This window comes from Numida meleagris, chromosome 11 (assembly GCF_002078875.1).
Source record: "Numida meleagris isolate 19003 breed g44 Domestic line chromosome 11, NumMel1.0, whole genome shotgun sequence".
Taxonomy (NCBI): domain Eukaryota; kingdom Metazoa; phylum Chordata; class Aves; order Galliformes; family Numididae; genus Numida; species Numida meleagris.
Window position 1 is genome coordinate 7,905,262 of NC_034419.1, and position 15,708 is coordinate 7,920,969.

A 15,708-nucleotide genomic window follows, 5' to 3' on the forward strand; every position below is an offset into this window, starting at 1 on the left:
CACCTTCTATCCTTTATTTCATTTTTGCACCATTAAGATCACTCATTATTTACAGTTTTTATGTTAGTTAACATAAATGGCAAATAAAAAAAATCATAGCAACTTTATGAATTTGTTTTTAAAAAGGGGATTATTTTACTGTAGATATACTCAAGGGAGAAAGGCATTATTCTACATTCATTATAAACTTGAAGTTAAAAAGAAAATGAAAAACATGAACTAAATCAAGAGAGTGAAACGTCCTTCCTCGTATGTGTTTACTGAAGATTACATATTTTACAATGATGCACACACAGTTGTCAATGTGTATATCTTGATGTAGTTACAGGGTACCAAATTCTGATGTGATATTAAGCTCCTAGAACAGAGGTGCACAGTGTGTCATGTTTAACTCGGCATCTCAAAGTCAGATAAAATCTTATCATTTTAGATATCCTTAAAATTAACTCCTTATTATTTTCTAAAAAAAAAAAAAAAAAAGCTAATCTGTAGTTTCAAAACTTTGAAAGTTAGCCGGTGTAACATATTGCTGGCACATAATTAAATCTAAAAACTAAATAAAATGAGTGGTAATTAATTATGATTGAAACAGACAGGAATTTCAGCTTGAAAATATACACTGCCAGTACCACTACTGTTCCTAGTCCATTCTTGGAAGAAAAAAAAGAGCTCCCAGATGTCAACTGTTATTAAAAACCAGATGTTAAGATAGATGTCTTGCATATTGCTGAATTAAGTAAAGAAATCTGACAGTCCACTATAAACTTAGCTATCATTTAACACAAAAGAAATGTGGGTAAATTTTTTTACAGTTAACTTGGAACAAATCTTGGTTCTATGGTCTGCACAACTACAACACGAAGCAAAGATACAGTAAGCCCTGAATATACTTAATTCTTGCTGGGAAAAAGGGGGACAGATTCTGTAAAACTTCCAATTAGCTGGATTTGCCTCAGTGAAAACACGAGTCCTTCCCCCTGAATTCTGCAGGAGTTACTGCTTTTCAGGCCTAGTCATGTTAATTGAATTGACTTTGAAGTTCACAAGGGCTTTCCCAGAGTAAAGGTTGAAGAAAGACTGAAGGGTTTCTTTTCCACTGAGTGGTTTGATCCTATTTCACTAAGAGAACACATTAGGTTAATCTGTGGTGATACTTTTAAAAACAGCAGAAATCAACAAAATGGGCAACTCAGTATGTTTCCAAATGACTCCTTCTAACTACGTTCAGCTGTTTTGCTCTTTAGTGCATTACAATTCTTCCAGTAAGCAGATATTCATTTTTACTTCAATTATCCATGTGAGCTTTCTTTTTGGTAGTTCTAAAAGAGTTGAAAAATCAAGTATTGTCAAATACTTTTAAAGAGCATTACATGAAATTACAGACTATAGCGTTTGACGCTGATCCTGATATACAATAAGCAATAAATTAAAAGCTGGAGCCTAGTTAATGTCAATCAGCATTGTTTTGTTGAGTACTGGTCCTGTCAAAATAACTTCCTATCTTATTTAATTACAAAGAGTCTTTTTTATAACGTGCAAGCTTTGAAATAATATGTTGAGATTTTTGTTAAAGCATTTGATTATGTCTCCAAAGGTATCGTGTCAGCAAAATTAGCTCTATATAGGAGAGTGTCACTGAAGAAAGAAGGAGACATGCAGATACCTATTCTCATAAACGTATTCTGTAGTCCCACTGCGTGGTAGAAATGTTTTAGAAAGACTGCTTTGAAACGTGAAATTATTTGGGATTAGCTGAATAAATGTTATCAGCTGCATTCACACATGACTGAAATCCTCCATACAGTGTTAACATTTGAAAAACTATAGAGTGAACTCATAAGACAGAAAACTCTATCTGAAATCAGTGGTATCAGTGATATTTAAATGGACTTTTGATAAAAATAAGCCTATAATACAATGTTGAACAAGGACAAATACAGACAGAGAACTAAAAAAACCCACATCTCTGTGCAGCAGCAGCAGACCATTATTAGAATTACACATCTGCTGCTTGTGTCATAACTCTTGTGAATATTTGAAAGACTAACCAGATCAGGAAACAGCTACAGAATTACTCAGAACTGAGCTCGGCAGTGAGAGCCAAGAGACTCAACCTATCTGGTCACTCAGAAAATGTTAAAAGATCACTATTATGTAACACATACAAAAAAGAAAGTTTTTTAGCAGAAAAAAAACCTAGATGGATATCTACAGGACATAGAATGGAAATATGTTACATACTTTTCAACAGCACATCAATTCTGTATGACTGGAAGCTTTTATGTCAAGACTGAGACATGTTATAAAAGGTGTGCCCAGCAGTATTCAAAATAATTCCCCTAAAATTACAGATTTAATCAAGAAATTATTGAGTGGTCAGGTCCAGATTATGATCATGATCCACTTCATCTTCAAAATACACAGTTAACAAAAATCCTTTCCCACCTTTTTTTATGCAAATCTGCTTTAGTGAGAATCTCTGTGCCCTGATCTTATTCTGTACACAAAGGTTACAATTTTTCCAATTTTGCTGATTCATAAATTCATAAAAAAGAATTATAAAATACTGTGAGCTGTTTCAATGGACAACTAAAAAAAAAACCAACAAAACCCCAGAACAAAATGCTCACTGGATTTTAAATTCTGAACATTAACAGCAACCCAAAACCAGCTTCAACATACTATCACATCTTAATTCTTTTTACCTACATAATACTCTGAGTTAATGCCTACCACTGAAAACCTGTTCACATCTCATTTTCAATTCCACGCACTAATTGCTTACAGAAAAAAAACAGCATTTAAGACTTCTGCTAACCTAAGCAGAGGTCACCAACTCAGTAGTTCAATTAAGAAAGCCTATTACATGCTCTATTATTGTTTAGATAATTATGTCACAAATTGGTGCCAGGTAATGCTCTAACATAAGAATACTGGATGCTTGATTACAGTTCAGTAAAAAAATAAAATTCCTACAGCTGTGAGAGAAGCCTCCATTTTCTTTTTAAAAAAAAAAAAGGAGATAAATTCATAGTATGTGCTGTTAATGTTAATATAATAGAAACCAGAATATACAAATATAAGATATGCACAGTATATTAAACAAACTCATTGATTTCCTTTTAGGCAGTCAGGTTGTTTTCAAGCCTGGACTATCTCCTTGCAGTGGATTGCATGAAAGTCATAATACTCTCAACTATTCTTGCCATTATTCTGCCTGTGACATTTTTGGGATGTCTAATGATGTAAATCATTTTAATGCTGCACGCTGTAGAGATATTTCTGTATGGATATGCACAACTACACAAAAGTTCCAGATAAAAGGCACGTAAGTAGTATTCATTGCTTTTGTAAGCAAACTGCTCTATCAAGAAGCTGAGGTTTGGTCTCCACTGATGTTCTGAGACAAATGATGTTCATTACCTATTTTTTCATTCCTGACACACTGTGAAGCAAAATAAAAGCTGCATTTATGCCTTATCATTTATTAATATTGGATCAGAGGCTTCCAGGAGAATGCTTAGTCTTTCATATCAGTGTGTATCCTACAGAATCATTAATCTATGGCTCTTTCAAACAATAAACTATAATCAAGCATTTTTTGATTAATGTTTGTGTACATTAACTGCTTTTTAAACTTGGATCTTTCATTGGTTTACGAGGTCAAGAATAGCAGCCCAATGACAGAAACTGCAAAGCAACATCTGATTTAGAAACATGCAAAAGGTGAAAAAAAATCAAGAAATACTCCTTGAATTTATAAACTAGTATACATGCTTAATTATTATAAAAATATGATGGATTCAAAATAATTAAGATATCAATCGCCTTGTATTTTTAGAACTGACATCCAAGTCTCATATATTTATGTGGAGTACAGTGGTATTATCTCAAATACTATGAAAGCCTTTGCAAACAGACTATTCATAAACTATTAATTCACTGATTATATGTCATCATTTTGCTAGTCTTTTCTTCTCTCGTTGCTACTTATCGTTATTTCTCAGCATCCTAAAGGAAATATCTGCTGTCACTAAATAAGGTTTACTGTTCTTCTCCAATTGCCACAAAACCTAATGTCAAAAATTTAACTGCCTTCGATATAGCAAGATAAATATAATGAACAGAAAACACTATACACAGGTGTCAAAAGCTTGTTTAAAAACTTCTTATGTTTTAATATTAAAGTATATCTTAATGTTAGTTTTGAAAGCATATTTCTCAGCCTTTAGTTCTTTAAAGTACATCAAATTAAGCAGAAAATTTGAGACAGTGGCCTGCAGATAAAACAACCTACATTATGCAGTAGGTTAGAAACAAGGATAATTTTAATTATCATCTACATGTTCAAGTATGTCTAACAAATTTAAATATATCAGATGCCAGATATTATAGGCCTATTCATATCCACTCTGCATACAGCATACTCTTTTTTACTCATGAATGCAAAATAATTGCAAAATATTTACCTGTATGTTGCAGTAGCAACAGATTTTCAGAGCAGTATAACTGCTACTGAAAAATGGTATCTGTATAACATCCATATCTTGTGAGGTAATCTGGTTTAATTTTGCTGCATCTCCAAAACTGAATTCCCATTAGCACTGAATTGTGCTGGGTGACATCCTGGAATGCATCTTTCAGTTATACTTCATCAAAAAGGAATTCAGTGTGTCCACTCCAACACAATTACTGGATACAAACCACAGTTCAGTATGTGGAGATCAGGAGATTTCCTTCAAATATGCAGTCTTGATCATAACTAAAACTCTAACATAGATGCATTCAAAGATTGTAAAATTCTTTATTACTGTAAGGCCCACTGTTGTTTAAAATTTGGTTACCTGAATAAGACAGTGGATTTGATTCAAAAAACAGACAAAAATACTCCTGTGAAACTGAAGTACTGCACACATCCCCTCACATGTATGGCGTGCAAGTATCTTTATAAAACCAATTCTGTAAATAAATTTTTAAAAAATCATAAATCCTAATCTACTTTTAGACAAAAGCTTTTGCAACACAGGCAACATTAAAAACTTGATGAGCTAAGCTTTGCTGGCTCTCTTCTCACACATAGAAGACCCTTTCTGACAAGGCTCATAACATTACCCTTTCATGTGCCGGCATGCTACGAATTAATGTCTTAACTTGGGTTAAATAAATGCAGTGATAACCTGCTCATCTCTTGAACTAACTTTCTGATGACTGATTTACCCTATTCTCTTTATTATCTGTGACTATTAATGGGTCATTAAACATGTAGCTACTGGCTCTGGACTGTGAAACCGTCTTTCTTACAGCAAACAATTACATTTGCAAATATTAATTTCCATTTGTGACATGGAAATCTACCTGCTAAGTAATGACATTTCCTTCGATTCAAAAACTTACTCTAAAATCAGAATCTTTTAGAGCTTAGAGAGCCTTTCATGTGATATTCAATTTGTAGGGAACATACAGCAGCAAACATAACTAAAGACTCTTCTCACAGACTCCCTATACATGGAACAATTGACTACAGAAGAGTCTTGTGCATGAATGATTTGACGCACTGAGCCTGAAACTGGAAAGAAGAAATGCTAACAGTGGATTCATGTAAGAGAATGTGTAAACTTTTAGAAGCTCTTTATTTTATGATTCATTTCTATATTCAAATAGTTGAATGAATCTTTAAAATTGCTTCAGTAATATGGATCTATGTTAGAGGTCTATTTTCAAATCATAAAAGAAGGGATCTCAACAAACTGTACATCATCCACTTATGAAATTTGCTGTAAAACTCATCTCACCATTTCTTATATTTGTATATAATTAGGTTATAGTCAAACATTAATACTGGCAATGAGGGTAGGCAATAGGTTGTTTCTTTACAACACCCAGACTAGCATTAACATGAATAAGATGTTTTACCAGATACTCATGCATTTTAAAGCTTTATCACTAGATGAAGCAGAAACCCAATGCTTCTTACAAGAAGTGGCCCGTGAAATCAGATTTGCAATGCAAAAATTTATGGTCCCCTTTGTAGTGAAAGCCTGTGACATGTTATCTCACTTAAGTAACCAGTGCCAGATATGCAACTTTTGTTATCAAGTTACTGTCTCCCAGAAATGCATTTTTGGCTCTCTCAGCTGGTCTAAAGACCTATTTTAGACTATGATGGTGGCAGCTAATTTTTCTAGTACGAAATATAAGATAAATGTAAACCTCTATATAAGTGTTGTATATTCTAACACACACATTCAAGGGAAGTGAGGGGGAGAGGTTTCTATAGCTAAACGTGATCTCAAAAAATTCTTCCATATGTGGAAAAGACTGCAAAGTTAACATATAAATATAGATATATATAAATATACACACCGAGCAGTATGTATACATTTATATCACATTCATTAAACCTCAAAACATAAAATAAATTCATTTCTGTAAGCAAAGGAGAGGTATAACTTTTCAATATACAAAATCCATCTCCTAGAGGTATCATAGACAGCAAAATCTATGTTCTACTTGTTACTTTTAATACAGCTTCAGTTTATCTGGCCATGTAGTCGAATTACAAATTAAAAATAATTAAAAGGTATATGAAAAGTCATCCGGCTACACTATAATTACAATTAAGAGGTAAGAATAACAAAAGCATTAATAGATATTATATATTGGTATTGATTTTTAATTAAATAACATGATACACTTTAAGCACAATATTTGTAGTAGTATACAAAAAACAAGAACTAGAGAAACCCTAAAAGAGAAATTCCAGCTCAGAGCAGACTCTCAAATTTCAAGCCTCTTTGTTTTGTTCTATCACAGGTACTATGCAATCTACAAAGAAATTTAGGTTTGCAAGCATTCTCCTTATCCTCAAAATCTAGGCTGCAAGTTTCTGTGGAAGACTGTTTTGGTTTTCCTTTTAGGTTAGAGCAGATAGAAATAGCTAGACAGAGGCAGGACAAATTCTCTGTATCTACTGAAATGAGCATACGATAAGACTCAACTGGCTTCTGAAAAAGGCTAGGCAGAAATTACATCCTCATTAGAAGAGAAGCGTTTGCCATTTAGTAGCATGTTTATAATAAGCAATATTGCTGTGATAACTGCATGCAATTCAATAGGAAAATTGAGTATTTAATGGTGACCATGACATAAATAGGATTTTATTGCATTCAGTTCAACAAGTCTGAACAATCTGTGATATGATCACAAGTTCACTGATCCAGAGGGACAATATGCATAGCAAATATGATAAATTAGAGGAAATACTTAAATATATGAAAGTATTTCTGTGACTAATTTGCATTGCACTCCTTAGATCTAAAGGCAGTAATTAATTCAACACAATACTCGTTATTTACAGTGGATATGCCTAGGATTGCTTATACTGAATGTACTGACAAGCAAACCTCGCCCTGCCCAAATTCCTAAATTAAATAAATCCATGTGACTCCAATGAGCTTAGTGCAGGCTCAGCACTGCGCTAATGCAATTGCGTGCTTCCTTGCAGCCTGAGGTACCAGCAGAACAAGTTCACATACATTTAGTGAACAGACAAGAACAAGCTCACACCTGCCCAAATACAACATGTAAACATACAGGATAAAGAGACACACAGAATATTAAACAAAATCTGGGGTCAGAGATGGAGCCAATAATTCCAACTTAGTGAACTGAACACCTATATCACACAATGTTTGATGCAATAAAATGTCACTAATGCTTTGATGTTTTTCCCTGTATTTTTCTACCTTTCTGAACAACTGAAAGTCAAATTTTTAATGTAGCAGAAAACTCCCCAGAGATGATATTTCAGGTTTCCAGACACTAAGTTTCTGCAGAGATTGGGCATCCTATTTACCATCTAAGGAAATCTGAAGAATTTTTGTTTTCAAATAACCACGGTTATTTGAGTGAGCTGAAATAATCTGTTTTGTTTTATGTTTATCCTCCTTCTAAAGTTGTGTTGATTGTTTTTTAAAGACAAATCCCCATTTTCAACATTCCTGAGGCCTATTCAGGAGTTTCAGGTTGGCAACTTTCCAGCATTGCCACAGAATATAAGGCATCATGCTAATAGCCAGGGCTGCCAAAATACACAAAGTAGCATGCACTTCTTTTCCCCTAAAATTATACATGGATCCATATGGTGATTTGCAGATCAGGATCCAGACACCAAAATAACAATTGTTTGAATATATTGTGGTTCTGATTTCAAAGTGATCCAGCTCAAACAAAATCCCATCTGAACTGTTTGGTGTTTTCCACATGTCTTCTTTCAGCAGCTCCAAGAATATTCAGCAGTTCCAGCTGATATGCTGCTGCCAAGATTAGTCATCACTTCACAAATCAATAAAACTTTTCAAGAGCCCACAGTCTTCTTCAAGAAGTTACTTTTGGTAGCATACTACTGTTTTACACCATTACACTGTTAAGTTTCATGCATTACTGCATTAAATTTCTTTTCTCAAATTAATGAAACTATCATCATACTTAAAAAAAAAAAAAACCTAACTGGATTTAATACTAAGATGTCAGATAGACAGTTCTTTAGAAGTAAGCTGACTTTCTTACTGGAGAATGGCATTAATGGAAACTTCATGGATACACTCTGACTCATCAGTCTCCTACAGCGAAGGACTTTTTCTTTTTGATAAAAGGACAGTTCAGAAACCTTGAGCTACCCTTTGTGTCTCTTTGCAAGATTTCAGAGTAATGAAAATCATGATGGTGAATTCGTGATAACCTACTTCTAAACACTACCACCTCATAGAAGGGCCATCAAAAATGTTTTAGATAGAAACACAATCTCGATGTAGCCAGATTGGATTAAAAAATATAAAAGGACATGCTATATGCTTACACCACCACGTGATATTCCATCCTCAGTTAAACCCTCTGAGAGCAGGGCCAACTTTCTGGAAAGGAGCCAACTCCTACAGCCTTATGGTATACCCTATGATATTCATACTTTCTCAAAATTCATATCCTTTTTATGAGAAAATCTGTCATCATAAAACAAAATTAAAATGTACTTGTAGCCTTGGTGACCATGGAGGGAAGCTACAACTTTGATTCAACTACAGCTTGGGATTTCAGGAAACATTAGGAAATGAGAAACTTTTTGCATTTTATGCATCTCAAAATCTCCAGTTCTGTGAGCAGAAAGATTTGTTATTTCTTGTAGTCATCAGGATTAGCAATAAAGTCTTCAATTACGAAAATTCTTTGGATCTCATACCTTTAGTCTTCCACTGTTTAGGTGCTGTACCAAATTCTCCCATTTTTTAAGAAGGATAGAAAGAAAGACAAGGAGAATGACATACCAGAGAGCCTCATCTCTGTGTCTGGAAAGATCATGGAGAAGATCCTCCTGGAAGTTATGTTAAGGCATATGCAAGATGAGGAGGTGATTTGAGACAGCCAGCATGGCTTCACCAAGGGCAGATCATGCCTGACCAACCTGGTGGCCTTCTACAACAGAGTGATGGCATCAATGGACAAAGGAAGAGCAAGTGATGACATCTATCTGGGCTTCTGCAAGGCCTTTGACATAGTCCAACATTACATCCTTATCTCTAAATTGGAGAGAGATGGATTTGAAGGGTGGAGTTTTCAGTGGGTGGGGAATTCATTGAATAGTCAAAGCCAGAGAGTTGCGGTCAATGGCTCTAAGTCCATGTGGAGGCCAGTCACAAGTGGTGTCCCCCAGGGGTCCGTCCTGGGACCAGTTCTCTTTAACATCTTTATCAATGACCAATGATCAATCAAGTGCAACCTCAGTAGGTTAGCAGGCAACACTGAGCTTCATGTTACAGTGGTGCAGTTGATATGACAGAAGGAAGAAATGCCATCCAAAGGGACTTGGACAACCTTGAAAAGTGAGCCCACATGAACATAATGAAGTTCAGCAAGGCTGAGTGCAAAGTGTAGCATCATGGCGGCAATTCTAGATATCAGTACAGACTGAGAGAACTCACTGAGAGCAGCCCAGAAAAAATGGACTTCAGAGTTGTGGTGGATGAAAAGCTGGACATGAGCCAGAAGTGTGTGCTTGCAGCCCAGAAAGCCAACAGCTTCCTGGTCTGCATCAAGAGACGTGGCCAGCAGGGCGAGGGAGGGGATTGTCCCCCTCTATTCTGCTCTCATGGGGCCCCGTCTGGAGTACTGCATCTGGGTCTACAGCTTCCAGCCCAAGAAAGATGCGGAGCTGTTGGAGCAGGTCCAAAGGAGGGCCGTGAAGATGATCAGTGGCAGGAGAACCTCTCCTATGAAGAAAGGCTGAGGGTGCTCGGCTTGTTCAGCCTGGAGAAGAGAAAGCTCTGTGGAGTCCTCATGGCGGCATGCCAGTACTTAAAGGGAATTTATAAACAAGATGGAGTTCAACCTTTTTAATGTGGTCTGATAGTGATAGCACAAGGTTCAAAAAAAAAAAAAAAGAGGGGACACATATGTTAGATGTTAGGAAGAAATCTTCAGAAGTATGTGAGGCACTGGAACAGGTTTCCCCAGAGAAGCTGTGAATGGCCCATCCCTGGAGGTGTTCACGTCCAGGCTGGATGGAGCACTGTGCAGCCTCATCTGGTGGGTATGTATAACTGAACTATATCCTAGTCACACAAATGTTGGTTTATGTAGAGAGGCCAGTTTTAATTTAAATAATCAAGTATATTTTATACCATGTAGTCCACAAGCAGCAACTTGAATTTAGGACCACATAGGAAAGATCTCATGAATCTGAACAAGCGATAGCAAAAAAAATGCAATTTTTTTTATGTGGAGATCATTCTGGAGTTAAAGGTCTGTCATACATGCCAATAAGAAATGTTTCAGAGATAGCAAGAAACATAAAACACACAGGTAAATTAATAATAAGTGAATATGAGTGAAAAAACTTTCCAATTTATATCCTTCCCTAAATAACAATTTTTAAAAAAGAGGGACAAAGGTAAGAAATTGCTGGAAACTTGGCTTTGCTCCCTAGCAGTATCCAGAAGATCTAATCACATTAAAAAAAGAAGAAGCTTTTTACGTTTATTATATCTGAAAACAGTGCACAACTAGATCCTTCAAGAAAAGTCAGAGGTCTAATCCTTTACTAATTCCAAAACCATGCTGCTGCATTCTGCCCATAGCCGGCTTGATACTGAGTAACAATTATAATGAAAACATGACCACTGAAAGAAAATAGCAATAGCTTAACCAAATAACACCACATTAAAAGTAGGACGTCTGTGTATTTTTGTTCCAAGAGACTAGTGGTACACCAAGTTCTTTAAAGCAGACATAGACTCACAGTGATTTACACCACTAAGAGTGAAATATCTTATTCTACCTCACAAATATGTGTTAAAATGAATATGCAAATACTTTTACATCCATATATGGTAACATACAAGTATTTCTTTACTTAAATGTAGCAATGTAAATTAGAAATTCCAATATAATCCATAAATATGAAAAATGTTTCAAGATTTGCTCTTTCTCACTGAGATTCCTGAAGAAACTTTCAAAACCCTTCCCAATATCCACAAAGTAAAATGGCCTTTATGTTACAATATTCACCACTTCCTTCTTTTTTATTATAAAATTAAAAGTGCCTTCTTATTATAGAATCAGTGGGTAATACACTATTGAATGGAAAACAGAAGTTTGCATGGCACATGGCAATCAAATTGCTGGACAAAAAAGGTGCTGTATGGAATGCTAACTAATACAACACAGTAAAAAATAAAATCCATGATTGAAAAATGTAAGCTAAAGAAATGACTAGAGTTCACTCATATATATTGACTTTGCTGCTCCCCAAAAGTTTATTTCAGGAAGGATTTTGCTATGGAACTCCTATTTATTTACTTTACAATTAAACATTAGCTAGGTTAATCCACTGCTCACAGAGTCTGGAAATTTAGGGATGGCAGTACCTCAGAAGAAAACCTCATCCAAACCAATGTACAAATATAAGATGAAGTAAAACAGCTATCAAGTGCAAAAGATATTTGTCTAACCTGTTCTTAAAAATCTGCAAGAAAGGAGTTTCTGTTACATCTGTAGAAAAGAATGTTCATATTTCTTTTGACTTACAGATTTGTTACACTTATAGCTAAAAAAATCTGTTTTGGTTTGTGTTTTTTTTTTTTTTTTGCTTGTTTGTTTTTCTTAAATAACTTAGTTATTCTTCTATAAATTACCACTCCTACTCTTTCACCAGTAGGCACTGGAACACAATTGATCATCATCCTCTTTACAACAACATTTTATATATTAGAAGACTTATGACTTGCTCTTAGTACTTTCTAGACTAAACAAATCCAGTTCTTTAAGCCTTCCTCATAGGTCATGTTTTCTAAAACTCCTATCATTCTTATTGCTCTCCTTTTGTCCATTTCCAATTTGTCTATATTTCTTAAAGCATGGTGTTCAAAACTGTATACATCTTTTCAGATGAAGTCTCACCAGTGCTCAAAAGAACAGAATAATTACTTCCTGCTTCTTCTCCAGCATTACAACCCAGAATTAGATCTAACTTCATTGCAAAGGTATTCCATCACTGCTGTATACTGTTTGAAATACAGATTCTTTTTTTTCCATTATATTGCTTCAGTACATGTGAAGTCTCCTTTCTCAGTGATTTTCTCTTTACTGAATTTCGATCTACTTATTTCAGACTTTCTCTCCAGCAGTTTACTGAGCACTTTATCTGCTCCTACTATACCTGCAGCTTCTTGCATCTTGGTTCATTACCATCAATATTCATGTTCTTTCTATTTCATCCCTGAAATAATTTCTAAAAAAGTACTTAACAGAATTAGATATAGGATAGACTTCTTAGCAACCTGCTGTAAAAGTTCCTCCTGTCCAGCAATGAATTACTGAAAGTGTTTCTGTAGCATGTTATTTCTATCAGATGCATGGACATCTCTTGCTGATTTCATACTTAATTCCATTAAAATGATAACATTTATTGTTATAGCTTTCATTATTTTAATGTATTTTACATTGTATTTTACTATAACTATTTATATAACTAGTTATTACAAACATATGATGGGACAGTGACGAAGGCCTTATGAATTCAAAGTACATATGTCACAGCTACCATTTTCTTCTTAAGCCACAAAGCCAGTTAACCCTTTGAAAGGAAATTAGATTTGCTTGACATCATTTGTCCTTGACAAATCCAAACTATATTTAGAAAGTCTACACTAAGTAAGGGCCATCTAGACCTGCATCCAGTTTTAGATTGTGGCCCAAAACTGTCACCTAGGAAAGAGTGCAAGAAGAAAGCAAATGCATAATGAAAGATCATAACTTCAAGAGTGTAACTTAAGATAGGAATCACAAATCAGGTGATGATTAGGAGAAATGATTGAGTGAAGCAAATATAAAGGATGCACTGGGAGAGTTAAATAATGTAGTAATTTCGTTACTTTCAATACTTTATAATGACATGTTAAATCTATTAACTATCCTACTACAAGTAATAACTATAATAATACTAAAGTGTTATTTTCAATACTATGAATATGAAATTAAAGCAGATACATTATTTTTGGCGGATCGGTCTTTAAGCTTTCCAGAAAGGAAAGGTTCAATATTTTCTATTTCAAAAATTTCAAAACAATGAAATTTTTGGTCAAAGTGTCTGCTTCACTCAGATGTCTAAAAAAGAAGTACTGAGCCTGCACACTTGACACTTAGCAAATTTCTTCCTATCCTACCAAAGGAACCACAACATCATCTGAAAAACCACACTGAACTATTACAAACGGCAGTGTTGTGATGCTAATAAACCATTGAACATCATGATCTCTTAATTCCAAACAAATATTGTGTAAATATTATCATTTTAAAACGATGACAATGAATTTGTTTTAATAATTCTGTGTTTTACTTTTCCCTTTACATTCAAATCATTAACATTACAAAATGTTATCAATGAAATCAAATGAGTTATGTATTTCCAAAATAAATGTTTTGATTTATAAAATTTGAGTTTACTTGTAAACAAATATTGAAATTCACAAAATCAAACCAGTGTTGGGCTTAGGGATATTATTTTTTTTTTCCTGAGTGGAAAAGTTTTAATGCTAGCATGTTCAATCAACTAATTTTAGAAGACCATCTTATTTGGACAGTCTTGAAACACAGGACTCAAAGAAGACTAATATTGTAAGAACACTGAATCACAAGCATTTTTTCAATAAAACATCCTGGAATTTTGTTTATCATGCCTAGTGAAAAATGAGTCGCTTCATTTTAAGCTATACCTGTTATTTTATAGTTTTGTAGCTTTATATAATGAAAAAATATTTTCATGACAGCTTAGAACTAATGGTTTACAAGTTGCCAAACGGAAATACTGTGTAAGTTTAAAGTAGCAGTGATTTCTCCATTTACTTTAAATAAACTCCCAAAAGCTCAAAAAATGCATACTTCTGAAATCAATTTCAGTAGGCAAATTTTCAGTGCTTTTCTACTTAAAAAGCTGAGTTATGAAATGCTGAAAAAGTAGCTGTGAAATGTTTTCAAAAAGATAGAGAAATAAAAGATCCCAGACATAACATTGAGATTCTTTATGAGTTGGAAACAAATGCAAGACCTATTAGTTTCTGTTCAAAGAACACATCGCTTATATTGCTCATTATATTTGTGGAATATTTGTTTCACCTTGAAATATCAAAACTGTAAAAGTCTAAAAGTGAAGCTGAGAAAACAAGTGACTGACCTGATCTGGAGAGGGTCTGTGGTTGGAGTGTTGTGGCCTCCCAGGAGATCGGTGATGGTGGTGATGGTGGTGGTGGTGGTAGTGGTGATGGTCATCATCATAGTTATCAGCCATCAGTTTCATTCTGTTTTGTGTCTGTTTAAGAGGGAAAGTGAAAAAAATTATTACCTGCTGGAATTTATTAATCTAATAGTGTTTTGGCAAGATCTTAGCTCTTTGTTCACTCTTTCTTTTGGTAGCTGCAAGGATCTAACAATAGAAGTCAGGACTGCTGGCTCAGAAAGAAAAGAAAACAAATAGAAAAAGATAACAAAGCATGTGAATACATTTGCCTCAGTTTTCACATACAGGGAAGAACACAAAGAAATCAGAAAAGGACATGATTAAGAATGTTATGGTTTGAAAGGTGTCAATGAAGACATTCAACTTTTCTAATTTTACTATTTTAGAAGAGTTACCTTTTTTCCAGTCTATTGCTATGCTTCAATAATTAACTTCCAAAATCTCACTAACAGGAATATTAAGCATGCTTCAAGTATTACAGTTATGTATCAAGGCAAGTCAACAACAATCATGAACAGCTATGCTAAAAATAAATTTTGGCTTAATTTTTCTTTTTTTATTGTAAGCAAGGATCACCCTGCTAAACAGTAAGTTAAAAGAATCTGAAGTCTACTTGATACAGACACAGACGCTTAGAGGAAAAAGTGATTATGGGACTTCACACATCACAGAATGAAAGTAAGTCTTAGATAAAGATCTTGAAAACAACATCTATGCTTCAGTTACTGCTTTGTACAGATAATAAAATCTCATGTCACCATGAGGTAATGAGATACACCCTTGCTCTTCATCATTATTACAATTATTCCATACCATAACATACATAGACTAGAATAACACAAACCTTGTTCATGGCACCAGAAATATCTTACTACCTACTTGCCCAATACCAGTGCACACAGCACTTATTTTTTCTGTTAGTA

The 15,708-nt window shown here is 34.4% G+C and overlaps 1 protein-coding gene across 3 annotated transcripts in view; it reads right to left on the minus strand.

Moving 5' to 3' along the window:
• ERC2 (ELKS/RAB6-interacting/CAST family member 2) overlaps nucleotides 1-15,708 on the minus strand; it is a 456,034-nt gene that overhangs the window by 121,158 nt on the left and 319,168 nt on the right. For all 3 annotated transcript variants that reach the window (XM_021409074.1, XM_021409073.1, XM_021409075.1), the window contains exon 15: nucleotides 14,723-14,857. In XM_021409074.1, coding sequence (XP_021264749.1) covers nucleotides 14,723-14,857 — 135 coding nt within the window. The remainder of the gene's footprint in view (nucleotides 1-14,722; nucleotides 14,858-15,708) is intronic.